Source organism: Falco cherrug, chromosome 9 (assembly GCF_023634085.1).
Source record: "Falco cherrug isolate bFalChe1 chromosome 9, bFalChe1.pri, whole genome shotgun sequence".
NCBI classification, from domain to species: Eukaryota; Metazoa; Chordata; class Aves; order Falconiformes; family Falconidae; genus Falco; species Falco cherrug.
The window spans coordinates 23,489,134-23,511,730 of record NC_073705.1 but is presented as its reverse complement, the minus strand read 5'-3'; the positions used below and the strand labels follow the sequence as shown (position 1 = coordinate 23,511,730).

At 38.1% G+C, this 22,597-nt stretch overlaps 1 protein-coding gene across 7 annotated transcripts in view; it reads left to right on the top strand.

Moving 5' to 3' along the window:
* VTI1A (vesicle transport through interaction with t-SNAREs 1A) overlaps positions 1-22,597 on the top strand; it is a 274,434-nt gene that overhangs the window by 2,678 nt on the left and 249,159 nt on the right. For all 7 annotated transcript variants that reach the window (XM_055721349.1, XM_055721345.1, XM_055721348.1 and 4 more), the window contains exons 2-3: positions 6,046-6,104; positions 11,004-11,114. In XM_055721349.1, coding sequence (XP_055577324.1) covers positions 6,046-6,104; positions 11,004-11,114 — 170 coding nt within the window. The remainder of the gene's footprint in view (positions 1-6,045; positions 6,105-11,003; positions 11,115-22,597) is intronic.

The following is a 22,597-nucleotide window of genomic DNA, read 5'->3' as shown; positions in this document are numbered from 1 at the left end:
ATTATAGCTACTTCTTGCACTGTACATTTATGAGTGAGTGCACTGCTTCCGTTTTCAGGGCTATTTTGTCTTTCATCAGCAAAAAATTAATGTATGACAAATTGCAGTCTTAGCTAATAGAGGTGTTTAACCACCTGGAAAGAAAAATCTCTGACTATGCTGAACATTTTAATCAGAAATAATTTAAACACACATTTTTCCCTTGTTTCTTAATAGGAATATTTGCAAGATCTTTGCTTCTTCATCACCAGAAGTTCCAGTTAGTTCTTGTGGAGATGGCTGTGAAAGCCTCAAAAAGAGGATTATGAGGTGGGAGGGGGACATGAGGAGAAATGCACGTGAGGTGGCAGTTTTCAGCAGCAGTGATTTGAGAGAGATTGCTGATGGCCTTCTTCCTCCCTGCTGGAAGAAGCAGGATGAAAGGTGTAAGGACTTGTGCTACTTCTGCATAATACAAGAGATCTCCTGAAGTCTAGTGACTGGTTTATTTCCTTCTGCTACCCAAGATGGACCTGCTGTAAGCTTCACGTTCAGTTGAATTGGAGAAATACTGGTTAATGTTTTGCAACATTCCTGCATTTGGTGTTGTCAGGACTGGATGCTGTCCTGTGTTCTAGGACGATGATGGCTCAACAAAAAATCCTTTTGTCACAGATGCTTAAATAGTTCAGCAAGAAGTGTAACAAAGGCACTCTGATACGACAGAAACAATAAGCAGCAGGGACAATAGCATGTCTTGGGAAGAAATGTCTTTTCTTTGTTGCTGTTCAGGCAAACATCATCTGGAGAATTAAAGGAAGTGTTATCAATAGAGAAATGTCTTGTAAACAGATTTTCTGTGATGCTGCTGTAGGTCTTTGAAGAATGAAGATGTGTTTTATTAATATTGCTTGGTGTTTCAGAGAAACATCTGTCTTGTCATTTGACCAAAAACTTATAAATTTTGATTGCTTGATCTGAAAGAGAGTTTTATCAGCACAAATAGTGATACTTAGTCTTTTCCCAGCACAGTAGCCTCTGGATTGTAATGATTTTAGACTTGAGTGCTTCTATTCTTCTGATACTTGATACCTGCATTTTTTACTGGGCAATCAAAGCACTGTATTTCAGTCTCTAATAGATTCAGCTGAAGAAAGTTACACCTTTCATTATCTGTTGTACCCCTGCACTGGAGTTTACTATCTCTGTTTCAGGTCTGGCTCATTATGTTGTGCATCTTGAACCCGGTTTTATAACCCACAGAGAGAAATGCATGGTTTGTTCCATTTGTCTCTGCTGTTGGGACAGTAACTTCTGGCAGTGACGGACATTTAAACCACCTCAGCCAGTGTAGCGAAATCTGCAAGTGGTCTATGAACTGAAGCCATTTGTTACTCAATCTTCCTTAGCATGTACTAACAAAAATAAGCAATTCCACAATCAATGAGACTACTCAGTCTTGGTCCAGATGTTTTCAATGTCTTCATTGGCTGTGAAGTCAAATGAATGCTGTGTTACCTTTCTACACTTGTAGGCAGATTTCTGCCTTTCTCTGTAACTGCTGTGTGTTGGGGGACAAAAGGGTGACTAATGCAAGAGCAAAGCTGGAAGAACTGGGGAAAAATATAGTAAAAGCTTGTTTCTTTTAAGAAAGTGATACAACCTTCTGTACAGATACAGAACAGATTTCTTCATTTGCAGTCCTGACCTGGAACAAAAAACCACTTTTCTTTCCAGCCTTTATCTATATTTTGTCAATTTGACCAGTAAAATTATACAAGCTACATGTAATATTTTCTTTAGGATATTCTGTCTGGCAATGTGGAGGCCAAAATTGTATTGTAAATTTAAATATGTTTGATGTAGCATTGTTTTGTATTTTCTTAAAAGGATATTATCAATTCTGAATTAAGAAAAAAGTCATAATTTTTTTTCACTGTTTCATATGATGGAAGTATATTTAAGGAAATGATCAAGTAGGCAGATTGAAAACTACTAAGACACAGGAGAGTAATACAGTTAGTAATATGAGGATCTTTAATTGAATCATGACTTGTTTGTCCTGATCTACTACATTAGTGGCAAGCTTCTCTAACTCTGAGTAACTCCCTCTGACTTCATCTACAGTCTCTGAGCAAATCATCCTGTGGATATTTTACCTCCTTTCTATGGGGATGCTGACTGTGAAATAAGTTATTTCCTTAGCTTAATCCTGGCAGTAAAACTGGAAGTAAATAGTTTGAAAACGATTCCCATGAGTGCTTTCTGATGGACAGCGTTGTAGCATTTCATGCCTCTGTTGCTGATACCAACAGCAGGCCTAGATATATTGGCAGTCCTGCAGGCAAGTGGCTCCAGGCAGCATGCTCCTGCCGGGATTTTACATGGATGTGGCTAGAGGAAGAGAGGAAAGTGAAACTGAGCAGGTGATACTTATACTTTGGTAAGCTTGCTTTTTCTTACCAAAGTGGCTCTGATGGATCCTGCCACCCCTTCTTGCTTTGGGGACTATATGGTATTGTATGCCCTAGAGAGTGGCAGTTGCAACAACTTCAGCTGCTTTCTTGGAAATCCACATGTCTGTATTTGAAGGAACAACAAAGGCCCGTTAGTAGGCCTCGCATGCAGCAGTTGCTCTGGCCGTCAGCTGGGTGATTGTGTATTGATAAATCTGGATGATGTTAAAAGTGCAACTTTGGAGTTCAATTAAAGTTTAATTAACTAAACTGTTGAAGATCATTTGAATACCTCCCCAGTTTTATGGGAGCAGTTTCAGCCAGACCTCCTTGTGTACTAGTAAGTTTTCCCTACCAATGGTCTGTAGCTTAAAATCCTTGTGGGTAGGTAAGATCTTACTGGTCAGTGGAGTGCTAGGCAGTTCTTGTAATCACAAATACACATAGATTCTGTACAGCATGAAATACTTTCCCCAAACCCCCAACTTTATATCCCTAAATTTCAGGTTACTTCATGTGTGTGGAAACTGTAATCCAGTAAAACTCAGGGAAATACTGAAATTGCTGTTGTACATATCTTTGCTGCTGCTGTAGTTTTTAAATTTTATTTCAGCCTCAATAAAATGGTATTGTGTGTTTTATATCTTACATTGTTTTTCCTTTTGTCCATCATAATCTTGTCCACTTCCAAATGAAGGAAGGAACAGAGGTGTTTTAGAATGCTGGGCAGGAGAATTGAAACGTGTGGGCAAACAAGTGGCAGATTCTCTTTTCTTTTGGGTTTACTTATGTTAGGAAAATAAAGTACTAACCATTATGTTTTCTGGCTTGGGTGCCATCATGAGAACCTGGTGGGGAATTAAAGAAAGACATTGCTAGCAGAGAACTAAAAGTGCTGCACAAAAATTGGTGTTTCCTATACCTGCTGCTGTAGGATAATCCACCAGATGTGGCAGTGTGAATTCCAGATTTTCAAGGAAGATGCTGTTTTTCCATGGCTTTAGCTTTGTAGAGAGGATTACTTGATGAAATTCTGGGCCTCTTTCAAGATTAAGAGCAGACACTGTTTGGGAGGACTTAGAGCTGAGCTCCGACTTTGAATTTGTGTGGGGATCTAAGTGCATTTTTCTCACTTGTATTGCTGGCAGAGTTCCCTTTACTTGGGGGGCTTCAGTCTTCTTCAAGATTTTGTTCTAGCTACATTTTGCCAGACGGTGTTCAGTTCTTACTGCTGCTACCCAGAAACACCTTGGTTTGTTCATGTGGGATGTTGTGGAATCAGAGCCTGAGACAGTCTCAGCTTTAGGTGGACCTCATCAGCCCTGGACCACTTGTTTATCCAGTCCAGTCTCAGAAGGAGTCTTTTCTGCTTCTCCAGTTGACTGTAACACATTCTTGAGAACTTTGGCTTCTTGGAGAGGAATTTTCCCTTGGTGAAGCATCTCTGACTATAGTCTTATTTGGGTGCTGTAAATTAATTGCCTGCATATTTTACAATAGTGTAGCAGCTTCTTGGGTGATAACCTAGTGCATACGATCTGTTCATGTGAGTGATGGTGTATCCTCCGAAGGCAGCTAGTTATTTGCAAAGATGTCTGCATTGTCGTAGAGGTAGAAAGATGATCCTCAACCTGATGCAGAGCTCCAACATACGTAACTGAAGAAAGACAGATCATGATGTTCATGCATCCTTAAATGAGAGTGTAGAGTGTTTTAGGTAAATGTAAAGGTACATGGATAGGCCCATGCAAATGTAATGCAGGATACTGTAGAACACCAGGGGGAGGACTCAGCTAGAACACAGCTTGTTTAAGCTGGGAATGCTGCACCAAAAACTCTGCAGCAATATGTAGAGGAATGAAGGCAGTGGGTTGATTGACATGGATGATATGCAGCTGTAGCTCATTCCCATTAAGTGGTTAAATATCCCTGAGGAGTCTGGAAGGATGTTGGATGGAGGAGGAGTAGTGTGGTCTGACCTCTGGAGGAAGGAGGAGCAGCAGGGACAGTAGCATCTGACTGATGGTAAAAGCCTTGTTGCAGCTTGCTAGCTTACTTGTGCTGTGACAGCAATATAGTCCTTTTCAGAAGTAGTTCTGTTGCTTTTAAGAAAGGTTGTTTTAAGGGCATGTTTTAATTTTATACGGCAGGAATTCTGGTTTCGGTTGTAACCTCATCATCTGGTTCCTGCCTATGGCTCTAAGCTTGTTTAAAAAAAAAAGTATTTCAGCTTGTGAGAAGCTAAACTACATATGTTTAATAAAGGGTGTTCCTCTTGAAATTTCAGGGGCTTGTGGCTTGCAGAGGGTCAAAGGAGATCATCAGGTAGTCCATTTTGGTCTTTAACGTGTCAGTTCTAGGATACAAAGAGATCACGTGGAAGAGAAGCAAAGGAATTCAGGCTAAAAAAGAAAACTGTGAAGTCTGAAGACACACAATAAAGTCTCTTGTGCCAACATAGACTTACCCATCATGATCTCTGAGCAGCAATGACTAGAGATACTTCTGCACTTTTTATCTGCTTCATCAGACAAACCACCAGCATGGATATCTCATGATGCTCTTTCAAATGAACGGTGGTGTGAAGGGTTGTATGTTCAGAGTTTTGTTGTTAACTTCACTGAGATAACGGGTGGATTTACAGTCTGAAGGGTGGAAGCTATGGCCACGAGAGGGGCACAAAGTGATGCAAGAGGCACTGCAAATAGCAGTATTGAAGCCCCTGTATCCCACAGTAATTAAGCAATGTGGGGACGTTTTTGTTATCCGGTGACTGACTATTCCTCAGAAAGTTCCCTTTCATGCTGTAACAAACCAAGTGGTCCAGCAATTAGAATATTTGACAGATGTGATACTGAATCTTGAGTTCTTGGCTTATGTTGGATTCTCTGCCTGAGAATGAATGGTTAAAGGCATGTTGAAAGCCAGATGTGCTCTATATAGCTGGGATATTAGGCTTATTGGGGAACTTGACAGATGACGACTGCTACATATAGCTTATAACTGATTTTAATGTTTTAAAATTTGCATCTTTTATTACTAATTTACACTTTTGCTGCCCCTGGAAAACAGTGGTTTTCTTGTAGTTTCTGTGGTGTTTCGTTTTGTTTCTATTGAAGCAAAAGAAACTATTCTAGACCCAGCACAGGAGCAGGGAAACAGAAACCTCATGTTTCTTCAGTACCTGGATTAATTTTAAGTAGGATGGTTGGTTTTGTGCATCTCATATTTTGCAAAAAAATAGGATAAGCCTTTGTGCTTAAGCCATGTTTTTTTTTTTTCCTTTTGGTGTAAGTATGTGTCTTCTCATGCATTTGTACACACCCAGCAAGCACCTGCTGAGGCATAACTCTTACACCTGGAGCAGCTGTAACTGCTTTCCTAACTAGCAAATGCTGTATAACAAACCACAAGACTTCAAGCATTCTCCAGTCTCCTTTTTTTCTTTTTTTTTTTTTTTAGTTAGTAATGTGGGTTATCACAGTGTGCAATGATGTCACAACAGAATGAATCCTTTCAGTCAGTTTTAACTTTGAAGCTTTTGAAATGGTATATTTTTCTTTCATGGCAAGAGCACAATTATATTGGTATTTTCACAATTCTATTTCAGATGAGAAGAAGCAGATGGTTGTGAATGTTGAGAAACAGCTTGAAGAAGCAAGGGAACTGGTATGTTCTGGCTTTTCATGTTAACTGCAAATTCCTAGGGAAAATAATAGGATCATTAGTGGTAACATTTAACACACACGATCCCCTAAGAATACTTAATCAATTATTAAATGAAATAGTATTTTTGAGATAGTTCTTATTTGAGAATATTAAATACCCAAGAGGAGTGAGTGTATCCTTTTTTTTAATTTTGTGTTAAGTCATTTAAGGTTTGCATTATTGCTGTAAGCTATTACACGCTGCTACAGGCTTTGAGCTGTGGATTGGGTCTTTTAATTCAGTTCCTAAAGTAAGTATTTACACACCTGGACTGTTAGTTTTTTTTTTCTTGTAAGACCTATGCATTGTGATTTAATCTGTGTGATTGTCGTGTAGAGTACTAGATATTTTTTCTTTTCTAGCAAGTGAGGCATGAAGATACGTAGTTGTTTAAGGTCAAGTGGTCCACACTGACAGAAGAAAGCAGTGTGTTAAACAACTGTGACTTTTTTTTTGGTTTTTTGGTTTTTTTTACTTTGTTCCCATTAAAGCCTGTCGTGTTCTCCATCTGGACGGAGCATAAAAGTAGTATTGTAGATGTGGAGTAACTTAGCAAAGGTGTTGGTGAAAGTTGAGAAATTACTTTTTCCCACACAGCCAATAGTTGCTTGCCTGAAGCTGCTTTTGATTTTTACTTGCAAATGAGTTTGGTCTATCTAGTGTCAGAAATGTAACCTGTTAGGATAGGGAAAGGAAATCAGTTCTCCTGGCCTGAAAGTTCTTATAGTTGGGCAACTTGAATGAATGATTTAATTACTAACTAAACAGGAATATTGGAATTCACTTTAAGTGGTGTAGGAGGAAAAAAGTCTCTAGAATGTTTGTTGACATACCTAGTGCTTTTCATTTAGGAATTGAATTAGTCTTGTAGTCTAGAGCATTGGAATAGCATCCAGGAAAGCTGCATGTTGGGAGGACTCCCTGTGAGGATGGCAAGGTGCCTAACCTCTCTGATTTGATACTCTGTGAGAAATGCAGTAAATTTACTGTCCCATCTCAGGAGGATGTTTTGAAGTTTTATTAAGGTCTTCTGGGCATTTTCTTATTCAAACAGCTGAAAGAAAGTAAAAATCTAGGAATGGTTTTCATCTTTTCACTACAACTTGACATAGCAAAAAAAGCATAGCAGTGCAGGGAAATTGTAGCATGGGTGGTCTGATGAAAAATAATTCAAATTTGGTTTTCTACTCAAAGTAAGATTGGAAGGAGCAGAAATTGAGTTAATGGCTCATTTCTTCTCTCCTTATGTCAGAAAAAGATCATCTGAATTTGTATTTGTTATAAGATTAAAAATTAAATCCTGTATCTGTACTTTTATCCTAATGATGATCTTCATTTAATGTGCTGGCTTTTCTTTCATGCTTTTGTTTTAGATCTTGTTGCTAATGCTGCTAGACAGGTGCTCAATTCAATTATTGGCTTTGAGCAATTACCTAACATGTTTGTGATTAATGTGAAGGCTTGGGTTTAAAAATCAATTTGAACCAACCTGCTAATAACAGAACTGATTAAAAAGATCCTCTTTTAAACTAAAGGCTACAGTAGAAAATCAAAATAAACCTAATTCCTTGCTACTGATGGTTTTCATGCATTGGTTTGCTTCATTGTCTTGGGTAGTCAAAACTGGGTTTAGCTGACTTTAGTTTATTTCCTAGTTGGCTAGGAAAGAACACTCTCATGTACTGTAAATATTATTGTAGAGATGATTTATTTACATTGACTAACCATTGATTGTTTTAAAACACTGTCTGTTTTGTTTGGGTAAATTCACAGCGTAATTGATTTGGTCTATGTGCAGAGCTGACACCAAATCTTTGAGACTCCCAGGCTGCCTTTTCAAGCCAGAGCTGTTGAGTAAGGGATCTCTGGGGAGAAATCCTGTCATTCTGTGTCCAGTGTGGAGTATATGAATGTTATTTTTACCAAGATTTTAAGAAGGGTGAATGTTGTGGTAACCTTAGAGAAACTGAGTATAAAATCTAGCATCTACTAGAAGAGCTGGGATTAGCATTTTTGAGGGAAATTTTACTTTAAAGAAGAAAAAGCTGTCTGTCTGTTTTTTTGCCTTTATGATTTATGAGGGAAACATCACAGAATTGTTGTGTTGCAAACGCTAGGTTATTCTTATTTAGACACTTGGGGTTTTTTTACTGTTAATCTCTATTTAGTTCCAGGATTTCAGAATAAAATTACGAAGCTTACAAGTTTCATAAAATACTAGCAATTGTCCAGAGCAATTTAATGTGGAAAGGTTCCTGTGGGATGGGAGACTTATTCTGGGGTCTCAATGGACAACAGCAGCAGCACTACCTTACTTTGTTGTATTTTTGAATGGAAATAACCAGTGGCTGCTCAGCTTTTCGCTGTATTCAGTGCTGGGAGTGTACTGGGTGGTGTTAGGAGCAACCCCCTGAGGCTGAACCCTTGAGGAGCCTTAAGGGGGGCCCTGGTTTATGAATCTGGGCGAGAGGCAGGTGCCAGAAGGCTCAGCTTCGCCGCGGTGGTTCAGCGCCAGCCAGGCCCCACTTGGCCGCTCGCTCACTGCTCCCCAGTGGGGTGGGGGGAGGAAGAAGAGTTAAAGGGAGAAAACTGATGTGTTGAGAGGGTTTAATAGGTAAAGCAAAAGCCACGTGCACAAGCAAAGCAAAACAAGGGATTCCTTCACCACTTCCCCTGGGCTCAGCCGTCGGCAGGAAGGCAGGGCTCCATCATGTGTAACGGGGCTTGGGAAGACAAACGCCATCACTCTGAACATCCCCACCTTCCTCCTTCTTCCCCCAGATTTATACACTGGGCATGACACCCTACGGTGTGGAATGTCCCTGGGGCCAGTTGGGGCCAGCTGTCCCGGCTGTGTCCCCTCCCGACTCCTTGTGCCCCCCTCCCTGGCTGCTCACCGGTGCGGTGGGGTGAGGGGCAGAGAAGCCCTTGGCTCTGTGCAGGCCCTGCTCAGCAGCAACCAAACGCCTCTGTGTTACCGACACTGTTTCTGCACAACTCCAAAACACAGCCCCACACCAGCTACTGGGAAGAAAATTAACTCTATCCCAGCCAAAACCAGTGCTGGTGGGGAGTTTAAACTTAACCAGTAACAGAAGTTTGAGCTTGTAGTTTTTCTAAAGAAAGTAAGTGCCAGGTTGTTTTTACCTTTAAGTAGAATTAAGCTCTGTTCTTGCTTGTGTATGAAAAATAGGATTTTATGACCAGTAATATGAGGCCTGAAAGTGAAAATACATAAAGTTAGGTTGCATTTGGACCTTACAATCTCTGATACTGACTCTTTAAATTGAACATTTTGGATTTCATGGTCTGTGGTCTGATATTTGCTATAAATTCTGTATTCACTGGAAGATGGTTTCATTTTTATATAATAGCTAAGAATTGAGACTTCATTAAAATATCCTGACCTTGCACATCTAATTATATATACACGAGGAATGATTTCTATGTTTATAGAATATTTGAGATCAAATATATTGAGATGAAATTGATAAGAAATAAGCCATTAATTCCAGCTATCAGTCTAATTTATGATACCCCATTGGAAAGTTAAGCCTGAGCCAAAGAACTGGGCAGAATTAGAAATGGATTTGTATGTTTCAATTCATTACTGACTATTTAATTAAAGTTTTATTATTGAATATCATTTTGTATAATCAGAATAAATCGGGCAGAATGTCTTTGGAGTATCTGGTAATTCCATTGATTAAATTCAGATGCTTTTTTTTATGATATGAGGATGAAATTTCAAAGTGTAAGCAAGCAATTACATAGGAATAAACTGTAGCTGTCCCTTGTGAAGACCTGTAACCAGGAGCTTGGGACCCTAATTAAAAGGCATTTCTGTTCCAATGCCATATTGTTCAGCCTGGAATTGTAGGAAGCAAGTAAATATTGTTTTGGGTGCCTATTACAACCAAGGAGAGGTATTCTTTTACTTTTTAAAGTAAGTTGGGAAGATTTTAAAAGGTCAGATTCTTAAGCTGTGCAAAACAGAATTCGCAAGCAGACAGCATCATGTAGAGGAGGCTTGGTGACCCAGCGGGCAGGTAATTAGCAGGTAGTGCAGCCCTGGTTTGTAACTCCTTTTGATTTTCAGTACCTCTGTGCCATACTTCTGTGTTTCAGGCCTCTTAGTGTTTTACATGGCAAGAATAAATAGAAAAAGCTTCTGAAAGATATATTCTCTCTCTGACCTTTCAATGCATTCAACTGTATACAAGTTCTTGAATGGTATTGTTGCTAAACCCTGAAATTCAGCTATTCAATATACCTACATACACATTTGAGATACGCATTTAGGCAGTCATTTCAGATATTGTAATTCTGCTGAGTAAGCAATACCTAAAAGAACAAGAATTATTTTTTAAACATAGAGGCTGCTGGTAAATAAAACTTTAAACGTATATATATGCACACACAAATATATACACATATATGAATGTGTATATATACATGTGCGTGTGTGTGTAAATAAATAAAATAGCTTTTTCAGCCAAGGGTTTCCAAAACCACACAGCTAGATGGAGGCAGGCTTTCTTCTGAACTATGCTAATTTGTAGGAAGGTTATTTAACCTCAGTTTTACTATTTTCTTGTAATAAAATGTGTTCATCACATCTGGAAACGAAATCCAGAAATGTTTGACTAGAATCATTCCTTGTGTTAATGATATTAGTTTTGTCACTTGTTTGTTGACAAGGCTGTGTAAAAGTTTTGATAAATGGTTTATTTATTGCAGAATAAACAACATTTTTCTTGATAAAGAAGGAATATTTCTTAATATTTGTGAACAATTTAGGTAAATTCATCCTTGCTCTAATACCCTTTTGATTTACATGTCTTTATTTTTACTTGTTAGCTTGAGCAGATGGAACTTGAAGTTCGAGAGATCCCACCTCAAAGCCGAGGAATGTACAGCAGTCGAATGAGAAGCTACAAACAAGAAATGGGAAAACTTGAAGCTGATTTTGTGAGTTTTTAATGAATTACCTAAAGAAGGCATCGATCGGATTTTTTAAAACATAATAATGCAGTTATTCAGGCAACTGAAAGGTATTTTTGAGTAGTTTGACAGATGAGTTCTGTGTGTATCTTGCTGTGTTCTGGACAGATGAAAACCAAACTAGGGAAGTGAAGCTTTTCTTTTTGTAGCACTCCCATACCAGTGTTCAAGTTGCTACCTTGCTGTCCCTTTGCCCTGGTTCTGAATTGTTTCTGTGCCATTAAACATTGTCAGTGTTCATGCTATAGGCAAAATAGCTTTTGATCCGGTTTCTCAAGGAATGACTGGTAGAACATCAGAGTTAATACTTAAATTACTGCATAAGTATTCTCTGAGTGGAAAATAACAGTTTAAGACAGCTTGTAGTGATGTGGTCAGTAACATGAAAAACAATATAATCTCCAATCCATGGAATTTTTGAATGTAGTTTCTCATGTGCAGTTCATTTCTTAGTTTCTGTGATTTGTTTTCTATTCACTTAATTCTTCCTGACTTTTGTACAAATTGGTTATAAATAATACTTTTTTCAAGTAATGAATGCAAACTAACAAGATTCCCTTGTCTAGGGGATTCTGCTACAGTTATCAGTCCTTTTTTGTGGCTGGAATTTGCACTGAGTAGATATAGAGACAAAATTGTTTCTTCTAAAATCCTGAAAAAGTTCAAAGGGATTGCAGAGTGTAAGGAAATGTGATGTTAATTGGCAGCAGCTCAGTTCCTGCAGGGTAGGGAAAAAGAAATAACTAGTGACAGTATTTTCTATTTAATGGAGAACTGTGAATTTTCTCGGGTTGCTGGCAGCAGTTTATTCCTTCAGGGGAGGGGAGTCAATGTTTATACCTGCATCCAGGAAATCCAGCTGACTGTCACTCCTCTCTGATTCTGCCAAGTTGAAGAGATGTACAGAAATGTCTTACTTTAGAAGATGGTTGCAATTTTGTGAAGTTTGGAGAATGTTAGGGTAAAAAGACTTGCATCAAAATTTTGCAACAATTTCATGATGTTCCTCTGTAGTAAGCGTGCATGGCCTTGCTGGCTAAACAGTGGTTTCCAAGAGAGAACAATTTCTGGAGCAGTCGTGAATGCTGTTTATCTTCTCAGGTGTGGGAGAATTCACTGTCAGCATTTATTTGTTGCTGGCCTATTTCTCCATGTAGGCAGACGGGGGAATTGGTACTTCATATTCCTAAGCAATAGGAAGTGGGGGAGTTCAGAACCAGACACTCTTTGTGGAAGAGGAGAAAGGAGTGTGTATGGAAGAAATGCATCAGAGCCCTAGGAGTTATGTGATCAAAAGAATATAAGTTTGTGCTCAGAGCAAAAAACATGAGAAAGAGGAAGGAACAGATCATAATAATGGGAAAAAATAAACAGCCCACAATTCAAGGATGGCATTCAGCAGATCAAGGGAAGAAAATGAGTGGAGTGAAAGACAAAGTACTGAAAGAAAACAAGTTATGCTTGGAAAAATCTCAGTTATATAGAAAATAGTGTTCTTAAAACTAAATGCACTACATAATTCCAGTTCCTAAGTGCTAACATTATTTTAAGTTTGTATGTGATGGTTTCAGAATCTTTCTGGATTGTTCTCCAGTCAAATAGCAACTTGTTGGAAACTGTAAGACAAAATGTTTCAGTTGTGAGTTCAAAGAGAGAAGAGGGGAAGGAAAGGAAATGTTATTTTGACTTTATAAGCTGCAGGGCTGTTGAAGGTAGAAATTTGAAAATACTTTCTGGATGAATTGTGACCTGTTTGACTGTAAGCAAAGCGTATAGAGTTTATGTAAGAGCTTTAGCAGACCTTTAGGGAAAGCAAATCGACATACTTTTGAAATTATGTCACTTTTATAGATGAAGGGAAATTTTTAACTGGAAATGATACTGGCAGTTTCGAGCTATGACCGGCTTACAGATTTGCTGGTCAAAGTTCTTGGCCCTTCTGAAAGGCATGCAGATGTGAGCTTGCAAAGTTAAGTGTTGTTCTCTATAAATGAAGTTGGAATCTCAGCTGGATCCCGCTGTATTCTGCTTGGCTTTTCTTCCTGTGTGAAGCAGTGTGTGCACTGAGCAGAGTACATTTCTCAATCATCTTGGAAGTATGTGTTTCATATGAAAGAAAGCATGTCTGTGAAATTAATTACAAAAATTATATACCTCAGTATACAGTCTTTTTTGTTAAGTTCTGTACTTCAAACGTGAAGTTAATGTGGAACTGGTGCTGGTCACTTTTATATTCATCATAATTAACACAAGTTTTGATCTTGTGGTTACTTGTATGCCTTATAAAATCTCAAAAATTTGCCCTCACCCAAGCAGTTATGGAAAACAGCAGCACAGCAACATATTTGAAAGTTAGGAGAAGGAAACATGAGGTATGTGGACCGTCCGCTCTTCACTTGCAGGATGGACGGCATTAAGTTTTCTTTGTGACATGTAATATCTAAATGGTGAGTTTATTTGATGATCTGCAGTATGTGTAATGATGACAAAACACTGACTATGACTTTAATATTATTTAGTACATGTTGTGGCATCTTAATGAACATACAGTGTTTTTTTCTGTGTACTTTGTCAGAGTATATTCTGAAAAATAAGGATTTAAACTTGGTTGCTCTGTACTTTAAAAAGTTACTTCAAACATGGCTTACTTGTCTCCGACTTTGTAATCAAATAAAAACAAGTTGAAAATAAGGGATTTATTTCCCCTTATTGCTAATCCATGTTATCTTGAGTCATGTCTGCAGTTATCAGTGCTCGGCAGTCCAGAGGCGTGTGTGGAGGCAAGGACATCTACCCCATGCACTGTATTGCACACGGGTAGTTGGTAACTCACTAATTACATTAAATCGTATCTGAGGAGAAAAAGCCACCTTGCTTCATCTTGGCCCTCCCTTTTGGAGATGGATGGTGGTAATAAAAACCAGAGTAGCTCCTTTTTGTCGGTAGAAGTAGTCGGATAGCATAGCACTGTGAATACGGGTGGGGAGAACTAACAAAGCAAGCATTGCACCTCAGATCAAGGCAGCAGCCCTTCCTGATGGTTGCCTCAGTGCTGCGTAGGCTGCCATGGGGAGCAGGTGCCTGGGGAGAAATGTAAGATTAGGGCAAGTGTAAAGTGATGCTTATTTGCGGAAAAGCTGCGTATGCCTCAAAAGGCAGTTTCAGGCTTGCTTAGTGTGTGCGATAAACGTATCAAACCAGAATAAAACTGTTTGTTAAACCGTGTGCTGCAAGATTGTAACTTGCAGGTGTTAATCTTGGCTTTATTATGCTATTTTCAGCAGTATGTGCCGGTACCGCACTTAGGTAGCCGAGCTGCGTTCCCGCGGGCGGTGACGGTGCCCGGTGCTGGGCTAATGGCTCCATCTGGTGGCCCGAAGCGGAGTTGCAGACCACAGACGTGCTTTCCGGGTCCGTAAAGGTATAGGGACCACCTACCAAAGAGTTCCTGACATTTCAAACAATCCCCCTATGAGCAGGTGGTTTTCCTGCACCTACCAATGCACCGTTCTGTGGTTTAAGCCTGTAAATATTTTCTTTTCGACTCTTTCAGCTGTAGAATGGCCGTGGTGCCTGCCTGTGTGAAGCAAGTTCTGAATGCAAAAAAAGCCTTACATTTTATTGCAGTCTCTTAAGTACATGGACTATAGGTATTGTTTATTTTTTTTGTAAATAAAACATTTTTTTGTTATGTGAAAATAGCCTGTGATCTTTAAAACAGTAGGGATATGCAGTGGTAAAAAGCTTTCTAGATTTTATAAACTTATTTTGACTTGAAATTATCCCACTTCATGTGAAACTGTAACTATATAAACTTGGCAAATGTGTGGTTATCTGCTAGTGTTTGTTTTTACTCCAAGGATTCCATGTACTGGTTCAACATCAAGGCACCATAAAAAAAAAAAAGGGGGGGGAGGGGCAGGGGCCCAGAAGTCGGCATTTTCCTGAAAAGTTTACAGCTGAAGCATGAGGCATTCAAATAGGCAGGGAAATACAAAAATCCAGTAAGCGCATATTACACAGCAGCATTCCTGTTACAAAAATGAGTACTACACAATCAATGGTGAAAGTGGGATGGGTATATTTAACAAGAAAAATAACCATCAAATAAATACAGGAGGCAGGATAGGAACTGTTCAGATTCTGTCACGGCAGCACGGAGGCAAACTGAATAGATAACGTTTGTTACCAGTCCAAGAGACAGCACTCATTCCTTTCTAAAGACTCAGGGTGGGTACTGGTTTTGGATTCTGACCTTCAACTTAAAGCAAAAAAAAAAAAAAGGGGGGGGGGGGGGGGGAGAAGTCAGAGGCATAGACAGATACATTGTACAAACCTTGACTAAACATTTAAACATTTTCAGCACTTAACAATAGCTTCGGTTCAGTCAATAGTGAAGATACGTATTCACATTTCATACTTCCTACAGGTTCTGTTTAAGATCATTGTTCAAATGACAACTGCTGTTAAGTTTTAAAAACATTTAAGGAGATAAGCAATGGATTTTTATTTGATAAAGTTAGCTTTTTTGTGTGACTCTGAAGTACCACCCAAGTCACCTGAACAACTACTACAGCTGTCAGTTATATTCTGGCTGCTTTTGCAAATAGTGCTGCCCTTATTTTGGGTTCAGTCACCTGCCCAGACAAATATTCATATGGCTCTAAGTGTAATGAATGACATTTGTCAAACAACAAGTTAGTGGCCTGTATCTTTATGGTGAGAGTCTTCCCTAGCTTTCTGGTTTGAGCTAAAACTTTAGAGACTCAACTGTGGCTGCTGGATTATTTTGATTTATAAAGCAAAGCATCATTGCTTTGTAGTTGCAAAGTCATAAACTGTGTGTGGGACAGATCTGTGTTTCTTGATAGTTGTATCCCAGCAACGTTATTAAAAACAGGGAACTCCCCATGATACATGTCATGTGTGCACGTGCACCCTGCACGGCCAGCATGTGTGCTTGTACTGAAAACCTGATCTTGTTGACAAATTTGAAACTTCTGAAATCGGATTAGTTTCTGCTATGTGAGCAGTGCAGCTCTTTTGAACAGGGCTGTGGAGGATCTGTTTTAATGCACGTGAGATTGAACTGATTATGTTTCAGAAGAAAGAATGTGAAATATTTGACCATGTGCTTTGACAATCTGATTTTGAGAAAGCATTTTGTGAACAAAAGTTCCTTCACTGTGCTGTTTTTATAGATACTGTTACCTTCTTGAGATAAGCAATCAGTCTTCTACACTGTGCTCAAACTGCTCTACACAGAGGCACTGTTTTGTTTTCCTCTCTTCCTTTTCTAGTAACTTTTAATGTGATATTTCTATGCTTGGCTGCTGCTGAACAGTAGGCCAACTTCTACAGCGGTAAATTCTACATTGTCTTCTGTTTGTTTTCACTTGTGTCCCCACCTTGGTGAGTTTGTGATGAAAAAAGGTGGAGGCATTTGACATTTTACAGTTAAGTTTATTTATAATACTGCTATTTTGAATGGGTAAAAAGTGATACAGGAGAGAATGTTGGGGTTTTTGTGGTTGTTTTTTGGGTTTTTTTGGTAATGTTCAAGGCTTAAACTGAGTTTTTGATGAAAGATTAAGAGGTGGTACAACTTAGATCCCCTGTAGAAAACTTGCCCTAATTTATTTACATCTTAGATTTCTTTTTTATGGTTTTTTGTGAAGTATGAAGAAGGAAGGAAACTTATCTCACTGTGGATTTTACTAGTGATGACGTGCTTTTCCTTAGAGGCAAGTGTGAAAGATGGGAGTTAATATGCTTAATTTGTAATTAACCTAAGGGGCTATGGTTGTTTTAACTCAGATTCCTGAGAAGCCAGACCAGCGAACCACACTTTACCTCCTGGGTTTTATAATTCTGCAGGTATTGCTTATAAAGAATCCTTCCTTCCATGTTTGACTAAAAAGATGCATCTCATAACACAATATGTGAAGAGTTAATACGCTGAGTAAGGGCAACCAGGCAGCAAGTTTTTAATGTCAATAAAAAGAATTCCTTAACTAGATTCTTCTCTCAACTGGCTTTACCTTGATACTCACAGGAAATTGTGCGTGTCTCTCTCCAGAGACATTGCTCATCTGTTAACATGTAGGGGTAAGACTGGTGGGTTCTGCGGCACGCTGTTTGCTGGTCCTTCAGCAAGTCAGTGACTCTTAACGGTGGAGGTGATGCACATGATTTTAAGAAAAAACAGTTCACGAAGCACTAGGCTTGGCTGAGTGATTACAAATGAAAGTGCTTTCAGGAAGTGATTTAGTGAGTCTGATAATTCTGGGGTCTGGCTGGGGGCTATAAGTGAAAGGCATATTGACTCACAGCGCACTGTAAGCATTCATGCCTCTTTCCTTTCCTCACACACGAAATATTTCTGTATTAAATGAAGCTGAAAAGTGGTCTCTGGCAGAATGAAATCCTTCTGTAAAATGTGTTTTAAGGCATGTAATAGAAATTCAGCATGACATCAGCTCTGCCTTTTTCACTAACTGTGCTTTCTCACCTGGCAGTCTTCCGACATATCTGGATGCTTTCCCAGGTGGAGAACTACCGTTTCTCTATTTACCATGTAATTTCTTCTTACGTTAAAACTACTACTTCTCAAAGTAGTAGAATTAAATCTGTCTGCTGTTCATCCTAGCAGATAGGGGGAGAAGCAGCATCCACTCAAAATTACTTCTACCCAGCTGGTGAGTAAAGTGAGTTCATAATACAGAAACTGAATGCTGTTTATTGCGGGGCAGGAGGAGGAAGGCTTTTATGTTTCCCACTTTCTTGGTGATTTCTTATTTTAGTGAAGTGATACTCCCCTACCTGTCATGCAAAAAGAAGCAAGCTGTCATTGTCCTGCTTTTGATAGCAGCAGTACTATGATAAAGGTTCCGCAGCTGGTGTGGGATGTGATGACAAATAAAGCAGAACAGAGCGTATCTCACTCTCCCTTTGTTGTGTGGCTCACCTGCACTCGTATAAGTAGAAGTTTGATTTGGTTTATACCATGAGTTAGAAACATAAAGATTTCAAGAAGAAACAGCTCACAATCTGAGCAAACCATCATTTTAACATGCTTGCTTTACACGCTAGAACTGCTTTTTCAAGTTCCTTAATGTGTTATTACTTCCCCCCCTCCCCCTTTTCCCAGCTAGAGTGAGACTAATTTGTGTTTAACTGTAAAATAGGGAGAGCCATGTGCTACTCATAAAGCAAAGAAATAGGGAGAAGGTACTGGACTGACACTGCAAGGATTAATTATAGCCCTTTTCACATTTTTTGGTTTGTTTGTGCAGGGGATGACACTAGATGGCACTGTTTGTTTGCAAAGCAAGTACTTTTTTTTTTTTTTCTTCCCCCCTCCCTTTTTGTCCCTGTTTCTTTTTTTCTTTTTTTTTTTTTTTTTTTTTTTTTTTTTTGCTTTGGTAGTAACTGAAATTACTGTTTCATGAATAAAATATTTCTGGTGGGATTTGCATTTCTATATTGGCTGAAGATACTGTGTTGAATGTTTTATTAACCAGCCCAGTGCAACTGTCAGCCTATTAAAGAGATCCAATGGACCCTGTTTAGCTAAATAAACTAAATAAATCCAATTCGTCAAATTGTGTTCCTGGCTGTTTATTTTCCATTCGTTTGATGTACAGTTTATTTTAAGTTAAAGCCACATAGTTTTAAAAATTAATGTGAAAATAGAATTTGTGTTTGAAACATGAGGAGACTATTTGCCATGGCCAAAAATAGCTCTCCTTTATGGTGGAGTTGCCATCTGGTAAATGGTGAACTTTTTATTGGTGCGTGATTAACTGTCCCATGTCAAAAATTAGTTTGGCAAAGGAGTGGTTAATGGCTTTTTTTGCCTGCTTGATGGGTTTTTGTTGCTTTCATGAAATGAAACTTGAAATACAAGCACTGCTGTTAAAAGTAGCTATTTCTACCCAACTTCAAGAGGTTTGTGCTTCATCCTGGTATTTTCTCCATCAGAATTCAAGGGGAAAATTTTATATGATCATTACATATTAAATGCTTGTTGAAATTCCAATTGCATCATGGGCAAATATTAGAGTATAAAAATCTCTTTGCATAACTGAATATATTGTATCTCTGGTTGTCAAACAGCTGTCAAACATTACAAATAATAGCATTCATTATATTCTGCTAGTACAAATAATATTAGTTACCTCGTTTTTTGCTAAAAATCTTTGCCATAGGATAGCAGGAGACAGGCTATGAATTTATGGTAATGTTATTGGCATAATGAAAATTCTTCTGTGCCAGTTAAAAATTCCTGTAAATGCAGATATGTTCTAGATTTGTTAATAAGCAAAATGAAGAAACAGTAATGGATGTATTCTCTCTTTCCTGCTGATTCTTTCCATAATGCTCCTTTAATGATGTTACATGTTAACTTTTGTGTGTTTTACAAGACATTGAAGTTGCCAAGTATCATGTTTTGCATAATTTTATGATTTCAGGTTTCTGAAAGTGCTATACTGAAATTGAGTACAGTAGAAACACAGTCAGTTTGATTCTGTTTCTGCCTTTTCGCTCAGGAAATCCACTATAACAGATTAAGTAGTCGTTGTGAAGAGCTAATGTGTTAGTATGGATTTGATAGTGTTAGAGATTCTGAAGGAAAATAATTCAATCAGTTCATTCTGTCTTTTTTTTCTTACAAATTACAGATTAATTTAACAAAAACTGTTAAATTTTTGTCGCCACTTCTGCCCCAAACTCTAACCCAAGAACAAAGTAGATACTTATGCAGCTGTCTTCAGTGTTAGACAGAGTGCTATTTCCTTCTGTAGGTAGACTTTCACTTGTCCTGAAAAGTATTAAATTTCTTTAATATTTTCAAGGTGCAAATATTTAAAAACGCTATTTAATAACTAAGCCACACAATGTTAGCCTGTTTTCTTTCTGATAAAACCTCCAATTTGTGCTGTAAGCTGGCTCTTTTGAACATAGCAGTAGTAAACACAGAAGGAACTTTGTGGTTCTTTAAAACTGGCTAGCGCAGGTAAAAAGTGATGGACTTTTACAGCAGTGGAAATGTCTTGTTTCTGGCTTAAGACTTGGTGAGAAAGGAATATAAAGCGAAAAAAAATACAGTTGGAAGTGTATTAGAATGATTCCCCCCCCAATGTTCTTTACTATGTGAAGCATATGGAAAAAGCGTGACCATCTCTGTCCTTTTGTTTGGTAACTTTTTATTTGTATTCTGCAGTCATTTAGTAGTCAGTCCCAAGTACAGTCAGCTTCCCTTAAAGCTGCCGTACAAACCACAAAAAAAATGGTTCTTGTCCACAAAGTCTATTTAAACTTGCTGTTGGGGAGGAAATCCCTGCAAAGGCTAGACGATCTGCAAGTTGTATGTTTGACAATTTAATGCTTGTATTCGTTTATAATAAGTGGATCAAATACGGCACTTCCCTTACTTTTTGTTTGCTTTTTATAAATTGCCTTTAGGGTGCTAGCGCTAGGAAAATAAGCCTTTTCCAATATTTAATAGATACTACAGAGGTTTTACTCCTAAAAAAAGTTGATCAATGAAAATTAGAGTAGAAATACAAAGAACAGATGGTAAAGAGCAATATAGCAGGGGGCTTCTGGCATCAGCAGTAGAACAGAGTAATTTTTCCTGCTGTACTAATATTTAACCATTTCTGGTGGATTTAACGAAAAAAAGGGTTTTGCTAAAAGTATCTGGTGCCTGGTGCATAAAGAGTAAGAAATTAGGGAATGTGTGTGTGGGCTCTGCATGTTTCCTGTTGAGTAGCTTTTGTGCTTACTTTCTGAATCCCCACAACTTTCCAACACGTCCTTAGTTTGTTGTTTGTGTGGTTTTTTTATTATTTTCAGATAAGTTCAGAATAGAATGAATAAGGGCAGTGTTTGCCAACTTACCCTCCTGGTCAGCATGGAAAAGTGTTAGGTAGTCTTTTGGAAAACACTGAATAGCAATTGCAGACTTTGTACCTGTTCACTAAAGACTCAAATGTGAAGATTTGAAATGCAAGTCAAAGAAAAGGCTCATATTGTGTTTGGTGGGTCTTGGCTTGGCCCTTAGATAAAAAATGCTCCTGCATTATGAAGATAGCACCTTCCTTTCCATTGATTCATGAACAGAACACTTTGAGCCATTATTAAATCAATCTGTAACCTTTGTGAGGGTGTATCACCAACCGGGGAAAAAAGTGGTAGTAACTATTTTATTTAAGAGAGAATAATGACATTAATATCAAAGCAAATTCTCATATTTCAAAATTTGGACATTAACTTTCCATAATGATGGTTGATATTTTGGGATGTGTAACTGCATGTATTTTGACACAGAGATCCCTATTTATAGAGTGGCTAACACGAAAGGTTTTCTACCCATGAGTATAGCTCTTTGGCACTGTGATAGTGAACATTAACTAAATAGAATTTTGTAAAGAACTGAGTTGTTATGTTGATATGTTTCGTGTGATTATTTTTGTTTTAAGAAATATGGATTAGTTTCAGCATTATGGATTGTTCCATTTGCAGCTGCCTTTGAAACTACAGGTTTTCATCTGTTATAATTTCTAGCATCTTTAGAAAAGACTAGAAATATTTTTATAATTTCTAGCATCTTTAGAAAAGACTAGAAATATTTTTATAATTTCTAGCATCTTTAGAAAAGACTAGAAATATTTTTATAATTTCTAGCATCTTTAGAAAAGACTAGAAATATTTTTATAATTTCTAGCATCTTTAGAAAAGACTAGAAATATTTTTATAATTTCTAGCATCTTTAGAAAAGACTAGAAATATTTTTATAATTTCTAGCATCTTTAGAAAAGACTAGAAATATTTTTATAATTTCTAGCATCTTTAGAAAAGACTGAGAAGTATTTATCTAGGATTAATGTAGTTGGGAGTAAAACTAGTAATGCTAAGAGGGGGTCTTAACTATAGTTCTAGATATTTTTTTTATTAGAAAAGTATTTTATTATTAACACTGTGTTTGTGTATTGTTTAATTCAATGTTATTAATATGCCTAAGTGACCATGTGATTTCCTCTTCTTTCTGCCTAGTCTTTCTGGGAGAAATCAGACTCTGGTGTTCAGTTGTGTAAGCTTCCCACAGAGTTAGTTCAGTCAACTAAATCAAGGTAAAAAGTTACAGAAAGGTCAGGATTAAGTTAGGGGTTGCTAACCTGAATCGCTTTCCCAGCCTTTTCAAGCCCTTAGTGCTCCTTTTGTCTTTTTCTCACCTTCTGGCATGTTGTCCTCCTGTTAGATCTTTATTTGAGTTGAAGGCACCTGGGCTGAATCTTCCTTGTGACCCATACTTGGAGGCAATTTCAAATGTGTTATTAAGGTCCCCTTTTTCCATTCATGAGCTACGTGTCCAGCACTCAGCAATGCAGATTGGTGGCTCAGCACTTGTGCCCTGCAGATGTCTTGGATGAAAACCCATGAAT